Genomic DNA, 12,544 nt, shown 5'->3' with positions numbered 1-12,544 from the left:
AGAGAGAATTTAACCTAACAGAATTGAACCAACTGTGTTTTCTTGACCCAGTTCTAAGCTTGCTGTGGGAAACCTAAAACTTTTTAAATTCTGTATCTAAAGACATCATTACTATAGAAAATCACTTGTCATTTTCCCAGCTGTTTTTAAACTAGCTTTAGTATAACATCTTTTAAAGGAAGTGAACCTGGATATCAACCAGTTATTTTAAAGCTTTCATTTTTAAGCAAAATTTTTGAGAAACTAGTTTTTAATCAGCTACAAAGTACATTTAAAATGAAGCACCAAAATATAAATGTACCAGTGAAGTTTTATGACACATTACAGCACAGAACCTACCTTTTTAGAAGTAGTGATTAATATCATAACAATATTGAGTGCAACACACCTACAGTTCTGGTACTAGCGGACCTGTGTTTTGATTCAACAAATTCTTTTAGAAAGATTCATTGAGAATGTTGGTCTGTCTGGAATTGTTTGACTACCATGACTTTGAGGAAGAAACTTTTTGCATCTATAAATGACCACTCCTCCAAGCTCTATGAGATTGCCTGTGGGTTACCACAAGGATTAATTTTAGGACCATTACTTTTTAATTTTTACTTGCTTCCCCTGGGCCGTGTCATTCAGAGGCAGGGCTTCATCTTCTACAAGTATGATGAAGATACTCTGCTTTGTGTGGTTTATCTCTTGATAACACTGGGCCAATTGATACATTTGTTAAATGTTTCTTAGATATAAAGGTCTGGATGTTACAGAACTTTCTACAGATAAACCTGGACAAAACAGAAGTATTGATCATTGATCAAAAGGCATTAATGAGAAGCCTTCAAAGTTGACTCCCAAACTAAATGTGCTAAGACTTAACTCAATCCAAGAAACAATACATCTAGCTGTGCTTTTTGACTGTGATTTTAATTTCAGAGCTCATGTGCAATAAGTAACTAAATGCCATTTAATCATTTAAAGAAAAGCAAGAAATTAGGCCATTTCTTTCTCTTGGACTAACACAGAGACTGATCCATGCTTTTGAAGCTATAACACTCTTTCAGTCTTTCTGGTGTATTAAATAACTTTCAGTGACAATTTATTCAAATTTCTGCTGCATGAGTACTGACTAAGCAAACTACCTTGGACATATGAACTAGGTAGGCTCTTCAGATCCTTCAAGTCCTCTCTTCTAGTTCTTTCCGGAAGCAAAACAAAAACATTTGGCGATGATGCATTCTGCTATTATGCTCCAAAACACTAGAACAGCTTTTCAATGGATGTAAAGGAATCTTTAATACATTGATATTTGATATTAATAAAAAAGAATGAAAACATTCAGTTTGACTTCATGTAGTGCTTTATAGTTATATGGTCTTAGTGTCTTACTGTTTTATAATTTCATGATTTTGGTGATTAATGGTCTTAATGTTTTATAATTTGTTTAGATTATATTTTAATGATCTTAATTAATCACTCATTCACTCACACACTGTCTTAACTGCTTATCCAATTAGGGTCGCAGGGGGGTGCTGGAGCCTATCCCAGCTTTTCAATGGGCGCAAGGCACACAGTAACACCCTGGACGGGGCGCCAGTCCATCGCAGGGCAGACACACACACACCCACACCCATTCACCTATAGGGCAATTCAGTGTCTCCAATTAACGTGACTGCATGTTTTTGGACCGTGGGAGGAAACCGGAGGAAACCCATGCAGACATGGGGAGAACATGCTCCACACGGAACCACCCTGTCTGGGGATCGAACCCAGGACCTTGTTGCTGTGAGGCGACAGTGCTACCCACTTAGCCAATATGCCGTCCGTGATCTTAATTACACTTACAGTATTTTATGTATGAATGTCATTTATGTTAATTTCTATTTCTTTTCTTTCATTTCAATGTCCATTTAACTGCTTTTCAATCACTTTAAACTGTAATCTGATTTGAGAGGTGCTATAGCTGTATTAATAAAGTTTTGATTGATTTATATTAGCCCAACAAATGCAGCACAATACTAAAGATGCATGATTTATTTGCCTAATGGAGTACATGGATTACTAGCATAAATACTACTATTTCCCCTCATAATTATTCATTTTAGTCACATTCAGTGACACCTGAACAAAAAAAAAAACTGTGTTCTTTATCAAATGATACATACAGTATTATTGAAATTCCCGGCTAGCACCTTGGGCCATACTGGCACAGCAAATGGTTTGGTGGACCAGGGTTTAAACCTTGCCTTTGGTCACTGTTTATTAGAAGTTTTGTGTATTGTACCTGAGGGAGTTCTTTGGGCATTTAGGTTTTTGTTTTACATCGAGTTGGATTAGCTGCTTTAAATCTTTCACAAGATTAAGTAAACATGAGTGTGATGCCTTTGTCAGTCATTTGATGATAAAACTGACAATCTGTTGTGTGTGATAAAGGGATAAAATAAATATGAAAGCTTTTTGTCTGACTAGGGGCTTCTGTGATGTAAAATCCTTGCAGACTCCCTATTGGGCAAGCAGTGCTTTTACTGAGAGTGGGGTTATTCAGGATGTGTCCTGAATCTTTTTGCATGGTCTGTCAGTACTAATGGCGCTTCAGTAGCCACCAATCTGGCCTTCATTTGTTCTTCAAAGCTTATTCTAGAAGACTGCTATTGTGTATAGATTGTGCTAGAAGAAAAGCCACAAATGTTGGGAATATAAAGGACAAATAAATAGAAGATTAAGTGCCACACCTAGTGGTCAAGCAGGGTAAAACATTTGTGTTTAATTTATTCACTGAAACACTTATAGATAGAAGGAGGTGCATGGATGTCTACAAGTGAATGAGTATTTGCATTCTCTTCACAAGTGTGTATATGTGTGTGTGCTCGCTTATAACCATGTATTACAAGCCTTTAACACTATTATACAGCATTGTTTTAAATGTTTCTAATCATTTATAAAGACATTTGTAAAGTGATTTTTGATACTGAGTGCAAATGTTCAAGACTATATGTAACTTAATTTTATGCATTACACCTAACATGCACTTGTTTAAAAATGCTAAGCAGACCCAACCCAGAGGACCTTGATTTCTGATCTAGATCTAAATCACTTGAGAAAGAGTAACTTCTGACTCGTGTTCAATATGATGAAACATTTAATCCTGATGAAGTGGTTTCATGCTCCTATCCCCAAGCATGTTTAGAAGGGCACTTCTATAAACACCTCTTGGAGATTTCAGTCAACAGAAATTAATTATTCATCATTTTTTTGGAACATTGGGGTCATTCGTATGTACCATCCAGTACAGTTAGACTTGCGGAATCTATCACAATGTGAATAAAAGCTGTTCCATTGGCTTTTGGTCGCCCAGCACCTTACTAAAAAGTGGTTAAAGTTGGGAGTAAAGAGTTTTGCATCTGTCCACATCGGTTTTCTCCCACATGGGATAATCCAGTTTCCAATTACCCTCCAAAGAAAAGCGAACATGCTGAAAAGTGATGAATTAGCTACTGTATACTTTTAGGTTTGAGTGAATGTGATGCCCTGATATGAATCTGTGCCCTGTCTAGGGTTGGTCCCTGCCTTGTGTCCAGTGTTTCTAGGCAGCACTGATTCCATTGTGACCCTGACAAGAATGAAGCAGATATTGAATCTGTTTTTTAATGATGCTTTATAGGAGTGGCATAATGGTGCAGCTGGAAGTAGGTGCTGCACAGCAACATGAGTCCTGGGAACATGGGTTGCAATCCTCACCTATGGCCACTCTTGAGAGTTGTGCATGTTCTCCTTGTGTCTGTGTGGGGTTGCTCGGTTTTGATGTTGAGTCTCCACCTTCCAAAGCATGCATGAATTAATAACTAATTCTGTAAAGCTGTAGCCTATTGGTTAAGGTACTGGGCTAGTTATCAGAAGGTTGCTGGTTCAAGCCCCACTAATCACCTACCAGGTTGCTGCTGTTGGGCCCTTGAGCAAGGCCCTTAACACTTAATTGCTCAGACTGTATACTGTAACAGTACTGCAAGTCGCTTTGGATAAAAGCATCTGCTAAATGCTGAAAATGTAAATGTAATTCTTCCCAAGTGTAAGTGGATGAATGTATGTGGTGCCCAAAGATTCACTGGTCTAAGGTGTAGAGTGACCACCAGAATGAAGCAGTTATTGAAGATGAAAGAAAAAATGATCAATGATTATGGATCAAGTAGTAATGTTATACTACAGCCATGATCACCAAACAGATTCAGAGAAAACACGTGCTCACCAATGCCACACCTGCTTAATTTTAATGCGTGCCTAAAACTCGGACCTAAACCCTTCCTTATCAGCAGGCTACCATTAATTCCTGTTAGACCCGATGGATTTAATTGCGTGTATCAATTTGGAAATCACGAACTGGGGACGGATCAGGGTAACACACAGTGTTCTCGCCGGCGGGGCTTCCAAAAGCCTCACGAAGATGTTGAGTCTCCACGTGACGAGAGCGCAGAGCTTATATAGTAAAAGCAGCCAAGCATCAGCACCACTTCATTCTCTTCATTCAGTCATCAGAGCAGCACAACGAGCGGAGCTTATAACGCGTACATACTGCTGAACAGAACAGGCGGAGAGAGGCTCACATACACCAGCGACCTCACATGTTTCACGATCACTAATGAGATTCAGGTGATCGACATAAAGTCTGTGTGTGTGTGTGTGTGTGTGTGTGTGTGTGTGTGTGTGTGTGTGTGGAGGACAAAACTTGAGCGCGTTTTCAGGCTGCTGCACATGAAGAGCGATTGTGCGCTGAATAGCGGATCCACTGCAGCCGACTGACTAACTTTTCTCCGGCGGGAGGGATGCTCTGTGCTCCAACTCCACTTTGGATTTCTGAAGGAACTTGATATTGGTAGTCTGTGTATGTCTGATCGTGTCGGTGTGTCGCTTTATTAAACATTTGCACGTTTTTTTTGCCGAAATATTGGGTTGGCGTTGTGCGCTTTTTGCAAGCATGGGGCAAAGAAACTTTGGTTTATTATAGGATAAAGTGCTATATTTTTGTTGATTAAGCAGAACCTTCATCCTGCTGTTCTAGACTACTCTAATTCTACACTAATCCGAACTTACAACCCACACATTGCAGCAGGATCATTACTTTTTATGATTAACCTGTGTATGCGCTTCGGACATGCTTCATAAAAATGACATTAGTCGCTGATAAACTCTTTCCCGTCTAATGAGCGAAACGCTGAACTATGGACTTCTAAACTGCCCCTACCCGTTTAGGATCAGTCTATTCTACAGACTGGCTTAAAGCTCATATACGGACACTGAGGACTTGGGAAAACCCTTTGGCACTTTTAACCTGAATTGACAGAACGACCAGCCGCCCAGATGCAGTTTCGACTTTTCTCCTTTGCTTTGATCGTGTTGAACTGCATGGACTACAGCCACTGTCAGACACAGGCGCATCGCTGGAGGAGGAACAAAAGAGGTAAAATAACACACATTATTAATTAAAATACCATTAATACATGTTCCACTGAAAGAAAAAGACCTGCGTTTTTTTTTTTTGGCTTCATTCAAGTGGGTCTAGTTTAGAGGCAGATTTTAGACCCCCTATAAAATGCTTTTACAATAAAAGAAGTGATTAATGCTGTTAATTTGATTGGATTTACTCTAACTGCACAGGTTCCTAAGTACTATTAGCCAATAATGTGCAAAGTAAAGAGTTTATTAAGCATGGACAGCATGAAACTTGTGATTCTAGCTAGAATGTTTCAGGTTTGGATCCATTAAAGCTCAATTAAGTTGATGTTAGAACCCTCTATAGCCACAGCAAGAAGGTCCTGGGTTCGATCCCCAGGTGTGGAGTTTGCATGCTCTCTCCATGTCTGCATGGGTTTCCTCAGGGAGCTCCGATTTCCTTCCACAGTCCAAAGACCTGCAAGTGAGGTGAATTGGAGATACAAAATTGTCCATGACTGTGTTTGACTATAAACTTGTGAACTGATAAATCTTGTGTATTAAATGACTAACATTTCTGTCATGAATGTAACCAAAGTGTAAAACATGGTGTTAAAATCCTAATAAAATCATAAAACAAATAAGTATTATTAGCCTATTATGTGCAAAATAAAGAGTTTATTAGGCATGAACAACCCTTAAGTTAAAGAAGTTAAAACCCTCTATTGCCACAGCAAGAAGGTCCTGGGTTCGATTCCCAGGTGGGGCCATCCGGGTCCTTTTTGTGTGGAGTTTGCATGTTCTCCCCGTCTCTGCATAGCTTTCCTCCCACAGTCCAAAGACATGTAAGTGAGGTGAAATGGAGATATAAAATTGTCCATGACTGTGTTTGACATTAAATCTTGTGAACTTGTGAACATGGCATTAAAATCCTAATAAAATAATAAAATAAACAAGTACTATTAGCCTATTATGAGCCAAATAAAGAGTTTATTAGGCATGAACAGAATAAAACGTGATTCTAGCTATCACAGGTTATGATGAATTAAACCTTAAAAGTTAAAGTTAGAACCTTCTAAAGCTACTTTTGGAAACATTGTAGCCTGTAGGATTTGATTTAGTGCTTGCATCCTGTGTTATGTTGGTTTGGTTATTTGGGTTTAGGGAATAGCAAAAGACTCTTAAAGACTCTTAAACTGGAGATACAATACTTTAGAAACTCATTGAACTCATTATGTCTAGGGAACTCATGTTCTTAAGACTTCAAGTGGGGGAGGTCAACGTGTTCCATACATCACACATGGGTTATGAGTTCCACATCACAGTTAAACTGTGTATTTGTATTAATAAAGTTGTACTTTGGTTTTTGATAAACAAAAGAGGATGAGAGGTTTATTTGGTGATATTTGATGTTTAAGTTCAGCTGTATGGAGTATTAGCGCTCATTTGTGCTGTACGGAACACCAAGACTTTGCTTGTGCTGGTTTAACCAAAGAATCCTTAAAACATTGTCCAATATATGTCCATTATGAATGTTAAGGAAACCATATATTAACTCTTGGTACAATTCTTTGCATTGTAAGTATTAATATCAGACTAATGTAATGTTTTTTTTCCAGTACTCCATGTATTTCCATGTAAAGAGTTTTGCCACTTGAAACTGTATAAAACATCCTGGTCTTAAGTAAGATTTAAAGTTAATCTACATTTACATTACATTTACAAAATTTAGTTGAAATGTTTCAGCAATTTCCTTTGTATTAATTAGGGTGAACCTGTGTCTGGCACGTTGTCAATGAAATATTTCAATCAAATGGAATTTCATCACCTGCAACCTTACGTTAGTGTCCCTGCTGCAAGTAAAAACAGCCTGGGCCAAAGAATTTGCTTTCAGCTGGTAACCAACTTCAGCTGGTAAGGCTTGTCTAGGCTGATGGTTTGAGAGGAGTTTTAGATTCTGGTTAGGCTGGTTGTCCTTCTTCTATAACTACCGGAAAATGTGTTTTATCTGGTAACCAGCTTCAGCTGGTAAGGCTTATCTAGTCTGATGGTTTAAGAGGGGGTTTAGATGCTGGTTAGGCTGCTTGTCCTTCCTCTATATCTACAAGAAAATGTGTTTTCATAGAACTGTTGATAGCCTGTATAGTGTATATAATAAGACCGATTTAAAACATGATGGTTCATTCGTGTAGTCTATTTGTAAGCAACCTTTAACAGTACGTTGTATTGGAATACCTAGAATTACACATTTTGGGGGGTGTACTATTTTAGGTTACAAAGTGTGTAATATCTAACTGGCCCCACTGTGAGTGTTGGGTAGAAAAATAAACTCTTGGTTTAGCACATTCCCCCATGCCTTCACACCATCTCTGGGAAGTGTTCCCACAGGAACAGAGCACTACTCCTACCTTTGATTTTGCTTCCACTCCAGAAAAAGAGAGAGAGAGAGAGAAAGAGAGAGAGTGAGACAGACAGATAGAATAGAGAGAGTACGAGAACTAGAGAGTTCGTGTGTGCGCGCGTGTCGCATTACTTAAAGTGCTTAAAGGTAACAGCAGTCATGACCGTCGCATAAAGTGGCAATGAAGCAGTATTATACATCGTTTCTTTTCAGTACCGCTTTACAGTCACACAGTTAGTCTTACGGTCTATTGTGATAAATCTTTTTACCTAATATTCTAAATATAAGAAAATATTTATTGTATTTATACAGATACATATAACTGAACACTTTTGTCCGAAAAAATTACCATGAATGTTAATTGTGGGTGTATATATACATACAACCAGTTGGACTGCACTGTCACTTTATGCTGGAAGGAAATGTGTCCAAGATGTAACATATAACCACAAAAAACATTGAATTTAAAGCTTTTAAGCTGTCAAGTGAGCTTCACAGCAATATGGGCTTGAAGGCTGCTTTGCAAGAAATAATTCCCTGCTTCAAATTTGGCACCTAAAAGCACAAGGTTTGTTAATCACATGGACAAAGAAAATACATAAGCAGGGGCTTCTTTTCTTGCCTCTAAGCCCATGACAATGTGAAGACTGTGGACAGTGTTTGCTGTGCTTCAGATGTTTCATGACAGACCTGTCAAACTAGCTCTATTTATATGGGCATAATGAATTCTGGCTTGTAAATCTTACTAAATTATCTATTTACAATTAGCAGATCAAAGTTTCTCCACAAGGGGGAGCTACTGGCACTGTAGTCATTATGTACTTGTTTTAATCAACCTGCCCTAATTCATAAACTCAAGTGTTTATGAAAATATTATTTTCTCACTAATAATTGTAAGATTATATCTGTTTATAATAATTTTTTCTATTTGAATTCTTTGGGAGTTGAATTTTACCCATGCTGGATACAGACACAGTGATATTGCTGGTATTTTTATTCAGCATAATTTTTCCTAGTCAATTGTTTAACTTGTAAATAGACGTTTTTGTTTTTTTTCCCGCCCAATTTTCCTCCCAATATAGTCGTATCCAGACTAACACGCGCCCCCTTCGACACGTGCACAGTAGCCGACTGCATCTTTTCAGCCACACCCTGATCAACTCATTATCCATTGACTCTTTGCAGGTGCCATCAATCAGCCAGCAGAGGTCATAATTGCCTCGGTAATGAGGTCCCGTCCGTCTCTCACCCTGTATGAACAACAGCCAACGTTGTTTGTGTAGCTGCCCATCCTTCGACGAGTTCGAAATTTCAGCTCTGGTGTGCTAGCGTGTTTTACCACTGCACCACCTGAACGGTCATAGACGTGTTTTTAAGTTGTTGCATTATATATACAACATTTTCTCTAATTACAAAGAGCCAAATGTGACTGTTCTTTGAAGGCAATCTATATCTCACATAGTCAATATGCACACAATTCTTTCTCACAATCCATTATGATCTTTCAACACAACCATCAGTTTAGAAATATGGATTTGGATTAAAGCTGTACATAGTTCTCTAACTATTTGGTGGTGAATTGTAGAATCTTCTGGCTCCCACCAAACAATGGTAAAAACATGTACGAATTAAACCTTTTGTAATGCCTTTATTTTAGGCATGTACAGTCACAACCGACTTCATTACCTTCCTGTAGCCCATATGGAACAAGATGTCTAACACTGTATTAGCGTATGGTTAATGCTTATTTACAGTAGGAGTGATGCATTGCAACAAAAAGCTGACACAACGTAACACCATGCGTACACAGCCTACAACTGTATTTGATTTTCATGATTGACTGAATCACAAGCACTAATCATTTTATAGGGTTTTTTCCTCACACCCAGAAATCACTTCTTAAGTGGTTCAGTGAGCCAAAATATTTTACTGATGTTAGAAAACCTCTTGACCTGTAGTAGATCAGTTGTGACATTTGTTTTACTGTTCTGTCTACCTTAGACATACAGTATTTTTAAGTGGGTTAGCTTCGTTCTCCTCAGTCGGAGCAGGGATCGACATTGGTGGAGAGGAAGCATGATGCAATCGGGCAATTGAACGCGCTAAAAAAAGGGAGAAAAAGGGGAGAAAATGCATAAACAAAATAAAAAAAATAAAAAAAGTAGGTGGATTGTTTGCTTTACATTGTCCATAAGCAGAGTGATTAAATGGGTGTGCCCTGTAATGGATCGGAGCCCTGTTTATGGTGTATTTTGGATTTGTGCCCAGTGTTTTTGGTTGGCACCAGACCCACCACAACACTGGTTTAGAAAATGGATCATTCATTATTATTCCTATTAAAGGGTTACATTACATTCTTGATATATAGATATGCTATGGTCTTAGCATTTACTTTGTCATCAGTCATTTCCACATTTTCCTTTCCAACTAAATTATGCTGGCAACATCACTGCGAAAGCCGCAACATTCTTAGCACATTCTTGACACTGTGCAGCTACTTATAATATTACAATAGGTGTTGGCGGTTAAGAAAAAGGTGTCAGGTCTGAACATATCCCAAGTCATGAAAATATGTGGTCTGCCTCAAAATGTGTATTCTCAATAAAAGCCCTGGGAGAATCAAATGACCCAAGATGTCAATAAATGTCCATTCATGGTGTACTTTTACCTGGCATAAATTGGTCCATAAAAAGATTTAGTTATTGGTAATATCTTTAATTGGGGGTGGTTCTTGATCTAAATATGCAGCACTTGTGGGTCACTATGAACTTCTATGGAAACACGCCAGTTGTTTGTTGTTAAAGCTTTTACTTTGGCTAAAATCTACAGGTCCTATAATTATGTGGTTAAAAGTTATTTTGAACATTAAATACACTGGATCGGGCATCCAGGTGGCACAGCGGGATAATCCGCTAGCACACCAGTGCCAAGATTCTAAACTCCTCGGTTCGAAACTCGGCGTTGCCACCAGTCGGCTGGGCGGCATCTGGCGGGCATAATTGGCAGTGCCTGCAGCAAATACTAATTGGCCACCGTATCTGCTAGGACAGGACGACCGGACTGTGTGTGTGTGGGATCTTCTTATGCTGTGTAAGGACCCTGATTGGCGGAAGAGACGCCTGTGCACAACGCAGGGGCGAGAAGAGGAGGGCTGTGCACGTGTCAGAAGAGGCGTGGGCAGCAACTTGCTCTCCTCGGATGCAATCGGGTATCCCTCAGCAGCGGAAGACAAAACGACTGTGCTAAATCTGTAGGAAATCGGGGAGAAAATGCATTAAAAGAAGCACAGTAGGATGCTAGGTCAATGAGTTCGCTTCTGTAATCACTGAATCCACTTCTTAATGTCAGTCGTGTTTATCCACATCCTCTAGTTGATGCTGGTGGATTCATCTGGAAAAGAAAGAAATCTGAATCAAAATACCTTTTTGACATAGGACATCACGGCACAATGATCCATCAGTAGCTGCTTCGTGTTTCACCATGCATGCGTACAAGGAGTTGTAATATCACGGCATAGAGGAGGTAGCCAAAATGTAAACTAATGACTAGCATGCCTTCCAAGAACTGCACTGCTAATTATTAGCAGCAGGATAGCCCAAAGTCTAAATCATCTAAATTGATTTGAAATAAATTGCTATCAGATATAATGGAGCTAAAAGCAATGTAGGGCACGTGCCTCCTCAGCGTGAATGGGCATGATGCCCCTGATGTTAGGTATAATTATTTGCATGACATGGTGGGCGGGAAACCTACTTTTTAGCTTTAAGTCTTCCCCATCATCCATCTGCAAATAATCAGGCCATCACTGCCGGGGTACTGGCACACACACGTCTTCTGCTCCCATATATTTTGTATGAGAATTCTGTGATCTCAGATACTCCGTGATATAATTTTCTTAATGGGACCACAGTTGGCAAAGGGAAACTTTTTTTCCCTGAAAGAGAGCAGAAAAGGTAGAAAATTTAATTAATAAGGAAAGTAGTGACTAGGTGCAAAAATCAGTGTGTCAGGTGTAAAAATCAAGCTGTAGGGTTGCTGATTTGATCCTTTTGTTGATATTGGTGTTGAGTTTGTTACATGGGTTTTCCCAGGCGTCTAATTAAAACATGCCAATATACACTAATCAGCCATAACATTAAAACCACCTCCTTGTTTCTACACTCACTGTCCATTTTATCAGCTCCACTTACCATATAGAAGCACTTTGTAGTTTCTCTACATGTTTTTTTAGCCTGCTTTCACCCTGTTCTTCAATGGTCAGGACCCCCACAGGACCACCACAGAGCAGGTATTATTTGGGTGGTGGATCATTCTCAGCACGGCAGTGACACTGACATGGATGATTGTGCCAGAGATTGTGTTGAGATCTATTTTCATTATTTTATACACACTAAGCCATTCAGTTATTCTCTTGTGGGGCAGCACGGTATCTCAGTGAGTAGCATCGTCGCCTTACAGCAAGAAGGTCCTCGGTTCGATCCCCAGGTGGGGCAGTCCAGGTCCTTTCTGTGTGGAGTTTGCATGCTCTCCCTGTGTCTGCGTGGGTTACCTCCTGGCGCTTCGATTTCCTCCCACAGTCTAAAGACATGCAAGTGAGGTGAATTGGAGATACTAAATTGTCCATGACTGTGTTTGACATAACCAAGAGTGTAAAACATGACATTAAAATCCTAACAAATAAATAAAATAATCCTCTTGTGTCCTGTGGATGGTGACATTGTCATTCTGGCC

At 39.2% G+C, this 12,544-nt stretch overlaps 1 protein-coding gene across 2 annotated transcripts in view; it reads left to right on the top strand.

The window, feature by feature from the left end:
* The first annotated feature begins 5,324 nt into the window (after positions 1-5,324).
* The window catches only part of rspo2 (R-spondin 2), a 96,406-nt gene continuing 89,186 nt past the window's right edge, over positions 5,325-12,544 (top strand). For both annotated transcript variants that reach the window (XM_062991322.1, XM_062991323.1), the window contains exon 1: positions 5,325-5,440. In XM_062991322.1, the coding sequence (XP_062847392.1) occupies positions 5,341-5,440 (100 nt within the window). In that variant the 5' untranslated portion in view covers positions 5,325-5,340. The remainder of the gene's footprint in view (positions 5,441-12,544) is intronic.

This window comes from Trichomycterus rosablanca, chromosome 3 (genome assembly GCF_030014385.1).
Source record: "Trichomycterus rosablanca isolate fTriRos1 chromosome 3, fTriRos1.hap1, whole genome shotgun sequence".
In the NCBI taxonomy this organism is placed as follows: Eukaryota; Metazoa; Chordata; class Actinopteri; order Siluriformes; family Trichomycteridae; genus Trichomycterus; species Trichomycterus rosablanca.
Note: the sequence above shows the minus strand (reverse complement) of the source record. Positions and strands in the feature narration are given on the sequence as shown.